This window comes from Coregonus lavaretus (assembly GCF_964263955.1).
Source record: "Coregonus lavaretus genome assembly, chromosome: 2".
Classification (NCBI taxonomy): Eukaryota; Metazoa; Chordata; class Actinopteri; order Salmoniformes; family Salmonidae; genus Coregonus; species Coregonus lavaretus.
In genome coordinates this window covers 73,950,056-73,970,731 of record NC_139989.1, presented here as the reverse complement: position 1 = coordinate 73,970,731, position 20,676 = coordinate 73,950,056, and the positions used below count along the sequence as shown (strand labels likewise).

Genomic DNA, 20,676 nt, shown 5'->3' with positions numbered 1-20,676 from the left:
ACACACACTGGACAAACACACACATACTGGACACACACACAATGGACACACACACACACACACACACACACACACACACACACACACACACACAGGACACACACACACTAACACACACACACTGGACACACACACACACACACTGGACACACACACACACACTGGACACACACACACACACACACACAGTCTTTATATAACTTAGTCCAAGTGGTGGTCAGAATGTTTGTCTTAACTAGCCTGATAACTCCAACATGTCTGATATGAACATTGACATAAACCCTCTACATACTTGAGTTTCTCCAGTCTGCAGTGTGGATCCTCCAGTCCAGCAGAGAGCAGTCTGACTCCTGAGTCTCCTGGGTGATTGTAGCTCAGGTCCAGCTCTCTCAGGTGTGAGGGGTTTGACTTCAGAGCTGAGACCAGAGAAGCACAGCCTTCCTCTGTGACTAGACAGCCTGACAGCCTGCAAAGAGTCAAATCATATTAAAACCACACTGCTATTCTTTGGTGGTGAAAATAGTGGAAGTATATTTTTTCTACATATTAAGATACATCAGTGTCCTGAAACCTGCCATATCTATTCATAAATTAATGTATCATTATTAGAAATTATCATAATATTGCTTGTAGAGAGAAACATGTATAGTACAAATATTTGAGTTGACTGACCAGAGCAGTTTAAAAAGCAGTATCAGTCAAAAGACAGACAGTGAGGTATCAGATTTAGATTGTATTGAGTATACAGTCCACACCATATATATTTTGACAGTGAAGATAACATTTTAAATGTGGCTCTGTACTCCAGCATTGTGGATTTGAGATCAAATGTTTCATATGAGGTGACAGTATATAATGTCACCTTTTATTTGAGGGTATTTTAATACATATCCGTTTCACCATTTAGAAATTAAAGCACTTTTTTTCTGTGAGTAGATAACATGTTTCTAAACACTACTAAATTAATCCTAATGATGCCATGATTAATACAAATCATGAATAATAATGAGTGAGAAAGTTACAGAGGCTACAACAAAACATGCTAACCTCTCACCATTACCAATAACAGAGGGGGTATGATCCTTGTTCCTCTGTAACTTTCTCATTCATCATCATTCACGATTCATTCATGATTATTCATAATCATGGTAGCATCCACATGAATGTAGAAGTGTTCAGAAACATCTTCTATTCTTACTGACAATACAAGTGAAGTGACTCCAAAATGACAGGACATTATTCACCATTCAGTTTCTATTGGGAAAAACATCATCCAACACACAACCAAGACAAACTGCAAATGTATTCAACAAGTTTGTAGAATCACAAGCTTGATGTAATCACTGCAGGTAAGGAATATGGGACCAAATACTAAACTTTTGACTAAATTAATCCTAGTGTGTGTGTTTGTGTGTCCAGTGTGTGCCTGTGTTGAGTTTGTGTGTGTACAGTGTGTGTGTCCAGCGTTTGTGTGTGTCCAGTGTGTGTGTGTGTGTGTGTCCAGGTTGTTTGTGTGTCCAATGTGTGTGTCCAGTGTGTGTGTGCGTCCGGTGTGTGTGTATCCAGGTTGTGTGAGTGTCCAGTGTGTGTGTGTGTGTGTGTGTGCCAAATGTGTGTGCGTGTGTGTCCCGTGTCTGTCAAGTGTTTGTGTGTGTGTCCAGTGTGTGTGTGTCCAGTGTGTGTGAACCAAAACAAACTGCAAATGTATTCAACAAGTTTGTAGAATCACAAGCTTGATGTAATCACTGCAGGTAAGGAATATGGGACCAAATATTAAACTTATGACCAACTACAGGAATACTGACCTCAGAGTCTCCAGTTTACAGTGGGGATTCCCCAGTCCAGCAGAGAGCAGCTTCACTCCTGAATCCTTCAGGTCATTGTTACTCAGATCCAGCTCTCTCAGGTGTGAGGGGTTTGACTTCAGAGCTGAGACCAGAGAAGCAAAGCCTTCCTCTGTGACTAGACAGCCTGACAGCCTGCAAAGAGTCAAATCATATTAAAACCACACTGCTATTCTTTGGTGGTCAAAATAGTGGCAGTATATTTTTTTCAACATATTCAGATACATCAGCGTCCTGAAACCTACCATATCTATTCATAAATGAATGTTTCATTATTGGAAATGAGAAATTATCAAAGTATTGGTTGTAGATAGAAAAATGCATATTACAAATATTTGAGTAGACTGACCAGAGCAGTTTAAAAAGCAGTATCAGTCAAAAGACAGACAGTGAGGTATCAGATTTAGATTGTATTGAGTATACAGTCCACACCATATCTAGTTTGACAGTGAAGCTAACATTTTAAATGTGGCTTTATACTCCAGCATTTTGGATTTGAGATCAAATGTTTCATATGACGTGACAGTATATAATGTCACCTTTTATTTGAGGGTATTTTCATACATATCTGTTTCACCATTTATAAATGAAAGCACTTTATGTATCTAGTCCCCCCATTTGAAGAAGTCAAACGTATTCTGACCAATTCACTTACAGTGTATTAAAGTAGTCAAAAGTTGAGTATTTGGTTGTAAACTCGTTGGTTGCATTTGCAGATTATTTTGGTTGTGTTTTGGGTTATGTTTTGCCCGATAGTAACTGAATGGGTGATGATGACTGGAGTAATTTTCTGTCTAAGTGAGTAGATAACATGTTTCTAAACACTACTAACTGAATCCTGATGATGCCATGATTTAGAAAAATAATGAATGAATCATGAATAATAATGAGTGAGAAAGTTACAGAGGCTACAACAAAACATGCTAACCTCTAACCATTACCAATAACAGAGGGGGAATGATCCTTGTTCCTCTGTAACTTTCTCATTCATCATCATTCACGATTCATTCATGATTATTCATAATCATGGTAGCATCCACATGAATGTAGAAGTGTTCAGAAACGTCTTCTATTCTTACTGACAATACAAGTGAAGTCACTCCAAAATGACAGGACATTATTCACCATTCAGTTTCTATTGGGAAAAACATCATCCAAAACACAACCAAGACAAACTGCAAATGTATTCAACAAGTTTGTAGAATCACAAGCTTGATGTAATCACTGCAGGCAACGAATATTGGACCAAACAGTAAACTTTGGACTAAATGAATTTGTCCAAATAATAATATACTTTTTCAAATGGGAGAACTAGATACATTAAGTGCTTTCATTTCTAAACTGTAAAATATATATAAATACCTTTAAATAAAAGGTGACAGTATGTACTGTTGCCTAACATGAAACATTCTATCTCAAATCCAAAATGCTGGAGCATAGCACCAAATGTAAAACTGTAAGCTTCACTGTCCAAACACATATGGTGTGGACTATGTGTGCCTGGTAAACACATGTGGATCTGGTGAACAGTTATCACTTGTTTACCAACTACAGGAATACTGACCTCAGAGTCTCCAGTTTACAGTGGGGATTCCCCAGTCCAGCAGAGAGCAGCTTCACTCCTGAATCCTTCAGGTCATTGTTACTCAGATCCATCTCTCTCAGGTGTGAGGGGTTTGACTTCAGAGCTGAGACCAGAGAAGCACAGCCTTCCTCTGTGACTAGACAGCGTGACAGCCTGCAAAGAGTCAAATCATATTAAAACCACACTGCTATTCTTTGGAAAATAGTGGCAGTATATTTTTTCAACATATTCAGATATATCAGTGTCCTGAAACCTGCCATATCTATTAATAAATTAATGAATGTTTCATTATTAGAAATGATCATATATTGATTGTAGAGAGAAACATGTATAGTACAAATATTTGAGTAGACTGACCAGAGCAGTTTAAAAAGCAGTATCAGTCAAAAGACAGACATTGAGGTATCAGATTTAGATTGTATTGAGTATACAGTCCACAACATATCTATTTTGACAAAGATAACATTTTAAATGTGGCTCTATACTCCAGCATTTTGGATTTGAGATCAAATGTTTCATATGGGGTGACAGTATATAATGTCACCTTTTATTTTAGGGTATTTTCATACATATCTGTTTCAACATTTATAAATGAATCACTTTATGTATCTAGTCCCCTATTTGAAGAAGTCAGAAGTATTCTGACCAATTCACTTACAGTGTATTAAAGTAGTCAAAAGTTGAGTATTTGGTCCCAAACTCGTTGGTTGCATTTGCAGTTTGTTTTGGTTGTGTTTTGGGTTATGTTTTGCCCAATAGTAACTGCATGGTGGATGATGACTGGAGTAATTTTCTGTCTAAGTGAGTAGATAACATGTTTCTAAACACTACTAAATTAATATTAATGATGGCATGATTAAAAAAAATAATGAATGAATCATGAATAATAATGAGTGAGAGAGTTACAGAGGCTACAACAAAACATGCTAACCTCTCACCATTAACATCAAATAAAAGGTGACATTCTGTACTGTGACATTAATATGAAACATTATATCTCAAATCCAAGATGCTGGAGTACAGCACCAAATGTAAAACTGTAAGCTTCACTGTCCAAACACATATGGCGTGGACTATGTGTGCCTGGTAAACACATGTGGATCTGGTGAACAGTTATCACTTGTTGACCAACTACAGGAATACTGACCTCAGAGTCTCCAGTTTACAGTGGGGATTCCCCAGTCCAGCAGAGAGCAGCTTCACTCCTGAATCCTTCAGGTCATTGTTACTCAGATCCAGCTCTCTCAGGTGTGAGGGGTTTGACTTCAGAGCTGAGACCAGAGAAGCACAGCCTTCCTCTGTGACTAGACAGCCTGACAGCCTGCAAATAGTCAAATCATTTTAAAACCCACTGCTATTCTTTGGTGGTGAAAATAGTGGCAGTATATTTTTTCAACATATTCAGATATATCAGTGTCCTGAAACCTGCCATATCTATTCATAAATGAATGTATAATTATTAGAAGTTGTCATAATATTGCTTGTAGAGAGAAAAATATAAAGTATCGGTACAAATATTTGAGTAGACTGACCAGAGCAGTTTAATAAGCAGTATCAGTCAAAAGACAGACATTGAGGTATCAGATTTAGATTGTATTGAGTATACAGTCCACACCACATCTATTTTGACAGTGAAGATAACATTTTAAATGTGGCTCTATACTCCAGCAGTTTGGATCAAATGTTTCATATGAGGTGACAGTATATAATGTCACCTTTTATTTGAGGGTATTTTAATACATATCTGTTTCACCGTTTAGAAATGAAAGCACTTTATGTATCTAGTCCCCCCATTTGAAGAAGTCATAAGTATTTTGACCAATTCACTTATAGTGTATTAAAGTAGTCAAAAGTTTAGTATTTGGTCCCAAACTCATTGGTTGCATTTGCAGTTTGTTTTGGTTGTGTTTTGGGTTATGTTTTGCCCAATAGTAACTGAATGGTGGATGATGACTGGATTAATCCTCTGTCTAAGTGAGTAGATAACATGTTTCTAAACACTACTAAATGAATCCTGATGATGCCATGATTAAGAAAAATCATGAATGAATCATGAATAATCATGAGTGAGAAAGTTACAGAGGCTACAACAAAACATGCTAACCTCTCACCATTACCAATAACAGAGGGGGTATGATCCTTGATCCTCTGTAACTTTCTCATTCATCATCATTCACGATTCATACGTGAATGTAGAAGTGTTCAGAAACACCTTCTATTCTTACTGACAATACAAGTGAAGTGACTCCAAAATGACAGGACATTATTCACCATTCAGTTTCTATTGGGAAAAACATAATCCAAAACACAACCAAGACAAACTGCAAATGCATTCAACAAGTTTGTAGAATCACAAGCTTGATGTAATCACTGCAGGTAAGGAAAATGGGACCAAATACTAAACTTATGACTACTTTAATACAATATAAGTGAATAAGTCCAAATTATTAAGACTTTTTCAAATGGGAGAACTAGATACATAAAGTGCTTTCATTTCTAAACAGTAACACAGATATGTATGAATACCCTCAAATAAAAGGTGACATTCTGTACTGTCACCTCATATGAAACATTTTATCTCAAATCCAAAATGCTGGAGCATAGCACCAAATGTAAAACTGTAAGCTTCACTGTCCAAACACATATGGTGTGGACTATGTGTTCCTGGTAAACACATGTGGATCTGGTGAACAGTTATCACTTGTTGACCAACTACAGGAATACTGACCTCACAGTCTCCAGTTTACAGTGGGGATTCCCCAGTCCAGCAGAGAGCAGCTTCACTCCTGAATCCTTCAGGTCATTGTTACTCAGATCCAGCTCTCTCAGGTGTGAGGGGTTTGACTTCAGAGCTGAGACCAGAGAAGCACAGCCTTCCTCTGTGACTAGACAGCCTGACAGCCTGCAAAGAGTCAAATCATTTTAAAATCACACTGCTATTCTTTGGTGGTGAAAATAGTGGCAGTATATTTTTTCAAAATGTTCAGATACATCAGTGTCCTGAAACCTGTCATATCTATTCATAAATTAATGTATCATTATTAGAAATGACAAATGATCGAAGTATTGCTTGTAGATAGAAACATGTATAGTACAAATATTTGAGTAGACTGACCAGAGCAGTTTAAAAAGCAGTATTAGTCAAAAGACAGAGAGTGAGGTATCAGATTTAGATTGTATTGAGTATACAGTCCACACCATATCTAATTTGACAGTGATGCTAACATTTTAAATGTGGCTCTATACTCCAGCATTTTGGATTTGAGATCAAATGTTTCATATGAGGTGACAGTATATAATGTCACCTTTTATTTGAGGGTATTTTAATACATATCTGTTTCACCGTTTAGAAATGAAAGCACTTTATGTATCTTGTCCCCCATTTGAAGAAGTCATAAGTATTCTGACCAATTCACTTATAGTGTATTGAAGTAGTCAAAAGTTGAGTATTTGGTCCCAAACTCATTGGTTGCATTTGCAGTTTGTTTTGGTTGTGTTTTGGGTTATGTTTTGTCCAATAGTAACTGAATGGTGGATGATGACTGGAGTAATTTTCTGTCTAAGTGAGTAAATAACATGTTTCTAAACACTACTAAATTAATTCTGATGATGCCATGACTAAGAAAAATTATAAATGAATCATGAATAATAATGAGTGAGAAAGTTACAGAGGCTACAACAAAACATGCTAACCTCTCACCATTACCAATAACAGAGGGGGCATGATCCTTGTTCCTCTGTAACTTTCTCATTCATCATCATTCATGATTCATTCATGATTATTCATAATCATGGTAGCATCCATATGAATGTAGAAGTGTTCAGAAACATCTTCTATTCTTACTGACAATACAAGTGAAGTGACTCCAAAATGACAGGACATTATTCACCATTCAGTTTCTATTGGGAAAAACATCATCTAAAACACAACCAAGCCAAACTGCAAATGTATTCAACAAGTTTGTAGAATCACAAGCTTGATGTAATCACTACACGCAAAGAATATGGGACCAAATTCTAAACTTATGACTACTTTAATACAATATAAGTGAATATGTCCAAACTATTACGACTTTTTCAAATGGGAGAACCAGAGGCATAAAGTGCTTTCATTTCAAAACAGTAAAACAGATATGTATGAAAATATCCTCAAATAAAAGGTGACATTCTGTACTGTCACCTAATATGAAACATTATATCTCAAATCCAAAATGCTGGAGCATAGCACCAAATGTAAAACTGTAAGCTTCACTGTCCAAACACATATGGTGTGGACTATGTGTGCCTGGTAAACACATGTGGATCTGGTGAGCAGTTATCACTTGTTGACCAACTACAGGAATATTGACCTCAGAGTCTCCAGTTTACAGTGGGGATTCCCCAGTCCAGCAGAGAGCAGCTTCACTCCTGAATCCTTCAGGTCATTGTTACTCAGATCCAGCTCTCTCAGGTGTGAGGGGTTTGACTTCAGAGCTGAGACCAGAGAAGCACAGCCTTCCTCTGTGACTAGACAGCGTGACAGCCTGCAAAAGTAAAATCATATTAAAATCACACTGCTATTCTTTGGTGTGAAAATATATTCTTTCAACAATTTCAGATACATCAGTGTCCTGAAACCTGCCATATCTATTCATATATGTATATATACAGTACCAGTCAAAAGTTTGGACACACCTACACATTCAAGGGTTTTTCTTTATTTTTACTATTTTCTACATTGTAGAATAATAGTGAAGACATCAAAAATATGAAATAACACATATTGAATCATGTAGTTACCAAAAAAGTGTTAAATTAATCCAAATATATTTTATATTTGAGATTCTTCAAATAGCCACCCTTTGCCTTGATGACAGCTTTGCACACTCTTGGCATTGTCTCAACCAGCTTCATGAGGTAGTCACCTGGAATGCATTTCAATTACATTTACATTTTAGTCATTTAGCAGACGCTGTTATCCAGAGCAACTTACAGTTAGTGAATACATATTTTTTTATACTGGCCCCCCGTGGGAATCGAACCCACATGCTCTATCAACTGAGCTACATCCCTGCCAGCCATTCCCTCCCCTACCCTGGACGACGCTGGGCCAATTGTGCGCCGCCCATGAGTCTCCCGGTCACGGCCGGCTGCGACAGAGCCTGGATTCGAACCAGGATCTCTAGTGGCACAGTTAGCACTGCGATGCAGTGCCTTAGACCACTGCGCCACTCAGGAGCCTGAGGAAACAGGTGTGCCTTCTTAAAAGTTAATTTGTGGAATTTCTTTCATTCTTAATGTGTTTGAGCCAATCAGTTGTGTTGTAACAAGGTAGGGGGGTGTACAGAAGATAGCCCTATTTGGTAAAAGACCAAGTCCATATTATGGCAAGAACAGCTCAAATAAGCAAAGAGAAATGACAGTCCATCATTACTTTAAGACATGACGGCCAGTCAATACGGAACATTTCAACAACTTTGAACGTTTCTTCAAGTGCAGTCGCAAAAACCATCAAGCGCTATGATGAAACTGGCTCTCATGAGGACCGCCACAGGAATGGAAGACCCAGAGTTACCTCTGCTGCAGAGGATAAGTTCATTAGAGTTACCAGCCTCAGAAATTGAAGCCCAAATAAATGCATCACAGAGTTAAAGTCACAGACACATCTCAACATCAACTGTTCAGAGGGGACTGTGTGAATCAGGCCTTCATGGTCGAATTGCCTCAAATAAATCACTACTAAAGGACACCAATAATAAGAAGAGACTTGCTTGGGCCAACAAACACGGGCAATGGACATTAGACCTGTGGACATTTGTCCTTTGGTCTGGAGTCCAAATTGGAGATTTTTGGTTCCAACCGGTGTGTCTTTGTGAGAAGCGGTGTGGGTGAACGGATGATCTCGGTATGTGTAGTTCCCACTGTAAAGCATGGAGGAGGAGGTGTTATGGTGTGGGGGTGCTTTGCTGGTGACACTGTCTGTGATTTATTTAGAATTCAAGGCACACTTAGCCAGCATGGCTTCCACTGCATTCTGCAGCGATACGCCATCCCATCTAGTTTGGGCTAAGTGGGACTATCATTTGTTTTTCAACAGGACAATGACCCAACACACCTCCAGGCTGTGTAAGGGCTATTTTACCAAGAAGGAGAGTGATGGAGTGCTGCATCAGATGACCTGGCCTCCACAATCACCCGACCTCAACCCAATTGAGATGGTTTGGGATGAGTTGGACGGCAGAGTGAAGGAAAAGCAGCCAACAAGTGCTCAGTATATGTGGGAACTCCTTCAAGACTGTTGGAAAAGCATTCCAGGTGAAGCTGGTTGAGAGAATGCCAAGAGTGTGCAAAGCTGTCATCAAGACAATGGGTGGCTATTTGAAAAAATTCAAATATAAAATATATTTTCATTTGTTTAACACTTTATTGGTTACTACATGATTCCATATGTGTTATTTCATAGTTTTGATGTCTTCACTATTATTTTACAATGTAATTTTTTTTTTAAATAAAGAAAAAACCTTGAATGAGTAGGTGTGTCCAAACTTTTGACTGGTACTATACATAAATGAATTAATGTATCATTATTAACAGTAGATAACATGTTTCTAAACACTACTAAATTAATTTGACATGACACACACACACATCATTTGTGTGTGTGTGTGTGTCATGTGCTTGTGTCCAGTGTGTGTGTGTGTGTGTGTCCAGTGTGTGTGTGTGTGTGTGTGTCCAGTGTGTGTGTGTCCAGTGTGTGTCCAGTGTGTGTGTGTTCATTGAGTGATACAGGAATACTGACCTCAGAGTCTCCAGTTTACAGTGGGGATTCCCCAGGACAGCAGAGAGCAGCTTCACTCCTGAATCCTTCAGGACATTGTTACTCAGATCCAGCTCTCTCAGGTGTGAGGGGTTTGACCTCAGAGCTGAGACCAGAGAAGCACAGCCTTTCTCTGTGACTCCACAGCCTGACAGCCTGCAAAGAGATCATCATGATTTCACAAACACACTGTTAATTTAACACCAGTAGTGTAGAAGGACATTGGCAGATGCATTTGGTTTTTAGAATTGCATGGTCATATTGTTATACTAATGTGAACACCAATGCACTGATTCAGTACGTTTTTCTATTTAATATTATATATTATATACATATTATAATACATATATTTCTCTAAACTGAATATTTCTTCGTGATGATTAGTACTTAAATGTCATGTTATGTACTCACAGAGCAGCTCTGGAGGCTTTGACCACTGGCAGCAGCCTCAGAAGACCTTCCTCTGATCTGGAGTATTTCTTCAGGTCAAACACATCCAGCTCCTTTTCTGAAGTCAGCAACACAAAGACCAGAGCTGACCACTGTGCAGGTGACAGTTCGGCTTCTGAGAGACTTCCTGAGCTCAGGTAGCTTTGGATCTCCTCCACTAGAGAATGGTCATTCAGTTCATTCAGACAGTGGAACAGATTGATGCACCTCTCTGGAGAGGGATTCTCCCTGATCTTCTCCTTGATGTACTTCACTGTTTCTTCATGGCTCTGTGAGCTGCTTCTTTTCTTTGTCAGTAGACCTCGTAAGTGCTTCTGATTGGACTTCAGTGAGAGGCCCAGTAGGAAGCGGAGGAAAAGGTCCAGGTTTCCTGTCTCACTTTGTAAGGCTTTATCCACAGCACTCTTGTAGACAGTAACTTCAGTAACGTGCGGTTTGGCCATTAGATTCTCATTGTTGTTGATGAATGAGAGGAACACATATACAGCAGCCAGAAACTCCTGAATGCTCAGATGAACGAAGCAGTACACCTTGTCCTGGTACAGCCCACATTCCTCTTTAAAGAGCTGTGTGCACAATCCTGAGTACACTGAGGCTTCATTGACATCAATGCCAGCCTTGCTAAGGTCTTCTTCATAGAAAATCAGATTGCCCTTCACAAGCTGTTGAAAAGCCAGTTTTCCCAGTGACAGAATGCTCTCTTTATTCCAGTGTGGACCTATCTCTTCTTTCCCAATATACTTTTCATTCTTCTGTTTGGTATGAAACTCCACAAGGTGTGAGTACATCTCAGTCAGAGTCTTGGGCATCTCTTCTGTCTTATGTTTCAGCATGTGTTCAAGGACTGTTGCAGAAATCCAACAGAAGACTGGAATGTGGCACATGATGTGGAGGCTCCTTGATGTCTTTATGTGTGAGATGATTCTGCTGGCCAGGTCCTCATCAATGAATCTTTTCCTGAAGTACTCCTCCTTCTGTGGATCATTGAACCCTCGTACCTCTGCCACCTGGTCAACACACACTGAAGGGATCTTATTGGCTGCTGCAGGTCGGGTAGTTATCCAGAGGAGAGCAGAGGGAAGCAGATTTCCCTTGATGAGATTTGTCAGCAGAACATCCACTGAGGTTGACTCTGTGACGTCAAAACAAATCTTGTTCTTCTGGAAGTCTAAGGGCAGTCGGCACTCATCCAGACCATCAAAGATGAACAGAACTTTGTACTTGTCGTAGTTGGAGATTCTTGATTCTTTGGTTTCGATTGAGAAGTGATTGAGAAGTTCAATCAAAGTTTGTTTTTCAACTTTCATCAAATTCAGCTCCCGAAAAGGGAATGAAAATACAAATTGGACATCCTGATTTGCTTTTCCTTCAGCCCAGTCCAGAATGAACTTCTGCACAGAGACTGTTTTTCCAATGCCAGCGACTCCCTTTGTCAGCACAGTCCTGATAGGTTTGTCTTGTCCAGTTAAGGGTTTGAAGATGTCGTTACATTTGATTGCAGACTCTGGTCTTGCTTGCTTCCTGGTTGTTGTCTCAATCTGTCTCAGCTCATGTTCATTATTGACCTCTCCTGTTCCACCCTCTGTGATGTAGAGCTCTGTGTAGATCTTATTGAGAAGTGTTGGGTTTCCTTGTTTAGCGATCCCCTCAAATACACATTGAAACTTCTTCTTTAGATTAGATTTGAGTTCACGTTGGCAAATCACAGCAAGCTCATCTGAATGAAGAAATAACACAGAGGATATTAATATTAAGTCTGTTTTAATGCCTACAGTATTGTAAGGATGTTTTCTAAAGATTAAATTGCAATCATTTACTCACTTAACTGTTTTCATAATGCATTACAGACTGGTGTGACTGATTTATATCATTATTGATGGTATTATTAAATATCTCTCTCTCTCTCTCTCTCTCTCTCTCTCTCTCTCTCTCTCTCTCTCTCTCTCTCTCTCTCTCTAAATTAATCACCACAACACATCCCTGCTGCTACTTGATGAGGACACTAGGTGTTGTGTTAAGGCTGCTACAATATCATTGAGTTACACAGCTACTTTAGCTGTACTTTAGCTACAGCTTTTAAATGCTCTAAAACAGCATTCAACATGAGGCAGAAAGCTCTTACTTTTCTCCAGTGTGTCAGCAAGCTCCTTCTGGTTCATTTTCCTCAGGACGTGCAGTGTGATCTTCAGAGCCCCCTCTCTGGCACTGCTCTCCTGCTTCTCATCTTCAGCATCCACCACTTCCTTATCCTGCTTCTGACTCTCAAAGCCTTCTGGGAGTTCTGGACTAAGAATCCTCTTGAACATCTTCAGCTCGTTCTTCACAAATGTCATAATATTCTCTTCAAGCAACTGAAATAAATCAAGTAAATAAGTTAAGCAAGAGAAGAAATGCTTTCTCATTAACACATGAATGAATGATTGACAGATCAACTTTACTTGAGGTAAACAAAAACAAATGTACATAACAGGACCACATACACTGAATATGGAGGCCAGGTCTGTTTGATGACTCTGGGAAGACTGACCACTGAGAATCTCTGACTCTGATCTCTCCTGTTGGTTTCTGTGGACAAAACATCAGATTACATATCCTCATCCAGGGAGTACACACACACACACAAACACACACACACACACACACACACACACACACACACACAGGGAGGGAATGTTGTGTTAGTTTAATATTTTTTCAGGACTATGAAAATGGAAAAAAGGTTTAGCCTATGGATTATGAAAACAACAAAAATAAATGGTAAAATGGGAGAGGAGAAATGACTAGAGACAGTGTTGTTTAACTCACTGACCATGACCCATGAGTTCTTCTTACCTTTGTTCAGTAGAAAAGTCTCCCTCTCTAAACGTTATAGGACAACTCATAGACCGGTCACTCTTCATGGACACACAGCTGGGTACAGGGGAGGCTGGTCTCTCCTGCTTGATTGGGCTTCAACACAACAGAGACAAACATTACGTCTCTCATCTACTCTGAGCTCAGATGGGGAAACAATAGTTTCATTCCAAAACGCTATATATCCATTTTCAGAAATGTTAGTAAATTAGCTTTTATAGTTTAAAGAAATTATGAAAGAGATTGGTGTGTTTTTTCACTAGCTAATCATGGTATGGGGTTGTTCAATGACAGACATGTGTTTGCTTAAAATCTATCACTTGATGGTTTCATTTCAGAGAGACCAAGAATCATGTTTTTTGCTAAATACTACATATCTGCCTCACTCTCAGAGAAATAAGTAGTACTGCTAGGTTTTACACAGTCATAATATATATATCTGCCTCACTCTCAGAGAAATAAATAGTACTGCTAGGTTTTACACAGTAATAATATATATCTGCCTCACTCTCAGAGAAATAAGTAGTACTGCTAGGTTTTACACAGTAATAATATATATCTGCCTCACTCTCTGAGAAATAAGTAGTACTGCTAGGTTTTACACAGTAATAATATATATCTGCCTCACTCTCAGAGAAATAAGTAGTACTGCTAGGTTTTACACAGTAAAAATATATATCTGCCTCACTCTCAGAGAAATAAGTAGTACTGCTAGGTTTTACACAGTAATAATATATATCTGCCTCACTCTCAGAGAAATAAGTAGTACTGCTAGGTTTTACACAGTAATAATAATAAAAAAGAACGCTCGATCGAGGTGTTACTTTGGCAGATAATGTCACCCATCTAAATACATAACAAAATGTATGTTGTTTTTGGTTTATGTAAGTTTCTTTGTGTTATGCTATAAATTGTCATTTTATTGTTGTAAGTGGTAAAATGAACTAGAAAATGTCTTATTTTGCAATTCTGAGTAATTACTACTTTAATAAGGATGTACATTTTATTCAGTACTACTGCAGTTGCTAAATAATTCCAATAGATGGCAGCATAAGACCACGAATGACATTTCAGAAGGTTAGTTTAGTTTTCTCCCTGGATACACCACCACACCCTCTCACAGGAAAACTCCTGCACACGCTTTTTACTGTCCCTTTCCACACTGCTAACGCAATAAGCCTGAACATTAATTTAGTCACCTCTGGTCGAGAAAAACGTATTTTCCTAGTACAGTCATTGTCAGATTCATCAACCACCTGAGCCACTGCCTGTTCACCCCGCTATCATCCAATAGCGAGGTCAGTACAAGTGCATCAAAGCTGGGACTGAGAGACTGAAAAACAGCTTCTATCTCAAGGCCATCAGACTGTTAAATAGCCATCACTAGCACATTAGAGGCTGCTGCTGCCTATTGAAATCATTGGCCACTTTAAGAAATGGAACACTAGTCACTTTAATAATGTTTACATATCTTGCACTACTCATCTCATATGTATATACTGTATTCTATAATATACTACTGTATCTTAGTCCATGACGCTCTGTCATTGCTTGTCCATATATGTATATATTCTTAAATTCCATTCCTTACTTAGATTTGTGTGTATTAGGTATATGTTGTGAAATTGTTAGATATTACTTGTTAGATATTACTGCACTGTCGGAGCTAGAAGCAGAAGCATTTCGCTACACCCGCTATAACATCTGCTAAACATGTGTATGTGACAAATAATATTTGATTTGATTTGATGTAATTTATTGGTGGGCTGGAAGATGCACTCTTGTCTTTTCTATTCCGAGGTTATTTACTCCCAATATCAGATATTAAGATTATTTTCTATAATGCATGTAAATTAGGGTTGAGGTTAGTGCATCTGACTAGTGATTATTTACCCGGGGTTCAAAACCTGCTATAGTCACTATTTTGTTGCTCTTCCAAAAGCATCACAGGCCTAATACGAGATATATAGCTAACTAAAGTAATGAGTGACCATCTTAGAAAATCATGGGACATATAGTATTTGGTTGCATAATATTTTATGTCAATCATATTGCTGCTTGTAGCCTATAACTGATGCTTCGTTGTCTTATGCTGCCATCTATCGGAAATATTTAGCAATTAAAAGTTATTAATTCACATACAGACATTGGTGAGGCAGCTGAGAAATAAAGTGTGCTGGACTTTCACACAGAGGTTACTAGGTCACCCAATTCAAACCACATTTGAAAAATAAAACAAATGTGTCTTATTTATCAAGTATTCTGTCTTGCAATTATACATATAATAAAATAACAACAAAATAATCAAAATGCTATTTAATACTATAATTGTATTTACTAAGATAATATTATTACTAAAATAGGTTCTAAAAGTGTTTTAGGCCACCCTACCCTAAATTTAGGGGTTAGGGTTACGGCTAAAATAGGTTATAAGTAGGGTAAGAGTTTCTGTATAGCACTTTGTGACATCTGCTGGTGTAAAAAGGGCTTTATAAACAGGGGTGCACATAACTGGTATGCAGGTACGCAAGCGCGACAAAATTCAGGAATGCGTAATGCCACTTGTGTTACTACGCGCCTTTGCGTGACATGTTGCTTGTCAACTACTGTCAGGGATGTCCAAAAAGCAACAGACATTAAGCAGCTTCTTTGGCGTTTCGCCACCTACAAAGAAACGCCAACTGGAGCCAGAGCCGAAGAAAATACTTTTTCCGGAAAAGTGGCTCCAAGATGTGCAGTGGCTTGAAGCTAACGATGAGCGCACTGAAATGTGGTGCAAGATTTGCCGCTCAAATCCACATCTAGCAGACAAAACGGGTGCATTTTATAAAGGCTCAAAGAATTTCAACCATCCTTTATTTGACAAACATGAAAAGAGCAAGGAGCACACGAATATGGCGCAAGCCATTGCTAAGCTAGCCGAGAAGAAATGTCCAGTCGCCCACTTGCCAGATGGTGAGACAAGCTGAATGAAGAACAGCGGCAAGCTCTGTTTAATATTTATCTCCTCGCCTTCCATAAAGCTAAACACGCACGTCCCATGTCTTCCTATTCTGAGGATGTTCCTTTACTGAAGCAGCTAGGAGTAAATGTCGGAGGTGCATATAATTCACGTGAAGGGGGCACACGGATCATGCAGAGCATCGCTCACACCATCAGCGGGGAGTTACGAGCCAAGTTGCTGCTTTTTGATGGATCTGAGGACATCACAAAAACTGAGCAGGAAATCGTTTACATAGTGTCTGTGTCCAGCAACAGAGAGTTTACTTCGGACTTTATTGGACTGATTGAATTGGGTGCTGACCGAACCGCGCAGGCCATAACAGACGGACTTGTGAGACTTTTCCAGGACACAGGCTTGGATGACTGGACAACAAAGTTGGTCGCTGTGTGCACAGACGGGGCTGCTGTTAACGTAGGTATCTACAACGGCGTTGTGCCAAAACTCCGGCAACTTGCTGCGGTTGGAGACTCCCTTGTGCACATTCTGTGCACCGCACACACACTGGAGAATTGCGCGAAATCAGCTGATCGCAATGTTCCTTACTGTGAGACATTTAAATCACTCTGTGGTCAAGCTGCTGCAGTTTTATTAACAAAAAGGTGGAGCAAAAAAAACTGCTGCACTGAATAAGCTATGTGAAGAAAATGGGATCTCCTTTGTGAAACTGGGTAAGTTTCATAATATCAGATGGTCTGCATGGAGGCATGAAACACTTAAAAATATCAAGACTATTGCCAGTCATTAAAATGCAACTGGTTACGAGCGATAACAGTGACTTGCAGCATTTCTGCACAGAGCGTGTTCAGTGCTTTCTGTCAAACATGCTTGACATTTGCAACATTTTGAAGACCACATCCATTAGGTTTCAGAAGGAAAAGCTGACCATTGGAGAATGTAAGGATGAACTCATGGTGGCCATTGGACAGTTCACACTTCTGCTTGATGGTGAAAGCCACAGGGCACACACTGTTTCCAATGCTGATGCTGACAGAATCAAGACACACTTACTCAGGGGGTTAATTGAAGAGTTTGAAATCAGATATGACTCCCTCAAGTCATGTGATCATTTCTTAGTATTTGATCCTTCAACATGGCCTCAGGAAATGCAAGACCTACACAGTTTTGGAAACACAACAGTTTGCAACATTCTCAAGAAATATGAGGCCACCTTGCAACTTGACAAAGATACCACTGTGACAGAATGGATGCGCTTAAAGCAGGCAGGAAAACGCCTGGGAGCCTCTTCTGTGTATGACTTGGTCCAAATAGTAAATACAAGTAAACCAGATGCTTACTCCAATATCAACAAGGTGTTTAAGCTGTCTCTTACACTGCCTTTAAGCAGTGCAGCTTGTGAGAGGGGATTCTCACATCTCAACATAATAAAAACCAAGCACAGATCTCGTCTGTCACATGCTCGTCTCTCAGCCCTGATGCACATTCACCTGTCAAACCACAGAGACATTTGACCCAAAGCCTGCTGTTGACCCTGAGTAACTCACTGAAAAAGGTATGTGCACCCCTGTTTATAAATACATTTGATTGATTGTTAGGTTTATGGTTTATATGGCAAAACACAGTATGGGTTTATGGCACTCTTGCTCCTCCTTGTGGCCGAATGTGGGTACTATATAATTCATTAATGACACTTGCTAGGCTCATAATCTGAGGTAGCAACTGCGTCAGATCTACAAATCCATTAGCTAGACCACCCGATTAGACAACAATCACCCCATTATATCCATTTGGTTTGCAACTCAGTGAACCTGCGCAGTTTTCGCTCAATTTGATGCCTACGAACGAAGATTTCAATGCATATCAAATTACCCAGCAGCCATTTCGAAACAACAAGTCCTCAAAGAAAAGGTTATTTCTTAATTTAAAAAAATATTCTGGCTGTTTAAATCGCCCACATCTTGAAAAAGAGGACAGGGTCATGCGTTTTATTTAGATTGTACACTTTTTTCTTAAAACAAATATGGTTAACCATGACAAGAAAATGTTTAATGTTTGATGGCTATCCGCCAGCCATCGCTTCGTAAACTGTGTCTCACCTCACTATTGATGACCACAACATGTACTCGGGTGAACAGTGTGCACGCTCACCAAGTAGCTGTAACCTTGTTAATAATCAGTTACCTGAGGTAAACCTACAGGGTAAATGCAGGCAGGTCTCATTGATAACAACAGTGAAGCTGGCATTGTGACGCAGAACAATGGGCTGGGAATAGAACGTTCTGAAGGCGAGTCGGTGTCACGGAGCTCAATAGAACTAATAGGAGCTGGCAGGGTGAAAAATGCCCAGACATAAGGCCAGTTTTTTCGCAATTACTTCATAACCAGGGACAGAAGGTAATATTATGAAACTGGGCTCCATGGCGGATGCAATGAACTAATTTTATCAGAAATAAACGTTGTAAAAAATTTCACTTGAGGCGCCCCGAAAATAATATTCAAAAGTTCAGTCCTTGGACACAGAGGGGTTAAACACTAAAGTTACCGTCCATCTAGTGAAGAGGGGAGAACCGGACAGAGGGAGCGTAGGCCAGCATCCATCAAGAGAGAGGGAGAAGCCCTCCACGGTATTTAACAGGTGGAAGAAACAACCCGGGAGCTCCATCGGTCCACAAGAAATGCAGGCAGCCGGTGATGATGTAGTGGTAGCCAGGATAACTAGGATGCTGCTGGTAGAGTAGATGGCTTAGCTAGCTGTACCGACTAGCTTGGCTAGCTAGCAGGTCGTTCATCTGTCCCTCGAGGATGATGACGAATCCGGTGAACCACACAATTAAACAAGACTAGCGAGTGAAAAGGATCTGGCTACACTCATGCTGTCACTGATCATTAAGCAAAAAGCAAATTCAACAATAAACTTCGGCGTCTCAACACTGTAACGAACTCTGTCGTTGTTCCCCAACATCACCTCAGACCACTCTGCGCGTAACTGGACAATATGCTTGGCGCCAAACCGTACGGGGACGCGGACAGTTCCAGAACGCGGACATGAGCACTGCCACACAATAAACTAAACCAAGTCTTTAAAGTCGGGTACATTAGTAATATTCTTTTTTTATTATGTCAAACAAAAATTATTCATTTTTTAAAACAATATTTTGAGATCTGGGCACGTATCCAAAAAGCGTCTCAGAGTAGAAAATTGGTCCTCTCTCTCCCCAGACAGACTCATTTTAGACCACTAACCCCTAAACAGAGATACAGCATGTTGGTTGTGGTTAACACAGTGACAACTAATTCTTGAATGTACATCTGCCGCACTCTCAGAGATATAAGTAGTACTGCTAGGTTTTACACAGTCAAATGTAACAAATAACTACATTTTTTATAAAGAACTGTACACATGATACATTTGTAACATCAATATAAAAATGTTTCCAGTAATATGAGATCTGTATGTAAAACATTTACCTTTGAATTTAGCAGATGTTTTTGTCCAGGGCCTGGTATCCCAAAAGCATTTTAAGGCTAAGTTAATCGTTAGAACCTTCGTAGGAGCATTGTTAAATCTCTGAGCTGTTTCCCAAAACCATCGTTATTAACGTTGCACTTGAAAACGCTCATATTCTAACACCTGCCTCAGACCACTTGTAGAACAGCCAAGTGCGTTGTTAGATGCTTTTTTGCCCTCCCACGTCACTTTATACACAGAAGATCTCCGCTAAACATAGAATCACATGGTTATCCATCTCTCTGTGACCACCGATAAATTCAGAACAAAGTTTGGTTCAAATACAAAGTTGCCAATGTCTTTGCAATTGATTCAAACAAGGGACGTATAAAATTTGCTTCAAATGAAAACCGAGATGACTGCATTAAAATATAAACAGTAGGCTATAGACCTATTTCAATCATATTGGAATATATTCAATGTTCAATATATTTAGTTTTATTTTGCTACTTGTAGGCTACTGTCTGTAATTTGTCTCAATATATTTCATGAAGTGTAGCCTAACATGTGCCCAATGATGTGCTGAATCTGTGATTTAGTGCATTTTTATTGTGTAAGCATTAGAATAAACTACCTCAATATTTGCAGCCGTAGGTAGTAATATCGTTCTAGAAGCTGATCCATGGTCAGCATTGTGAAATAATTATAATGTTAAGGAAAGATTTTAATGGAGAAAAC

At 39.2% G+C, this 20,676-nt stretch overlaps 1 protein-coding gene across 1 annotated transcript; it reads right to left on the bottom strand.

Moving 5' to 3' along the window:
- Positions 1-4,539: 4,539 nt before the first annotated feature.
- LOC311141307 (NLR family CARD domain-containing protein 3-like) lies at positions 4,540-13,225 on the bottom strand. The gene is made up of 6 exons (XM_084176601.1): positions 13,156-13,225; positions 12,798-13,026; positions 10,637-12,392; positions 10,208-10,381; positions 6,158-6,331; positions 4,540-4,750 (listed from the first exon to the last, which is right to left on the bottom strand). Exons 2-6 carry the CDS (start codon positions 13,006-13,008, stop codon positions 4,561-4,563), a joined length of 2,505 nt encoding a protein of 834 aa, XP_084032727.1. The 5' UTR covers positions 13,009-13,026; positions 13,156-13,225; the 3' UTR covers positions 4,540-4,560.
- Positions 13,226-20,676: the final 7,451 nt, after the last annotated feature.

Excerpts from the sequence above, each read along its gene's own strand:
- LOC311141307 (XM_084176601.1), bottom strand. The coding sequence starts at position 13,008 with ATGACATTTGTGAAGAACGAGCTGAAGATGTTCAAGAGGATTCTTAGT. Across the intron at positions 10,382-10,636 it reads AAAGCCTCCAGAGCTGCTCT|GCTGTCAGGCTGTGGAGTCA; the intron begins GTGAGTACATAA and ends ATCTCTTTGCAG. Across the intron at positions 4,751-6,157 it reads TGTAAACTGGAGACTGTGAG|GCTGTCAGGCTGTCTAGTCA; the intron begins GTCAGTATTCCT and ends GACTATTTGCAG.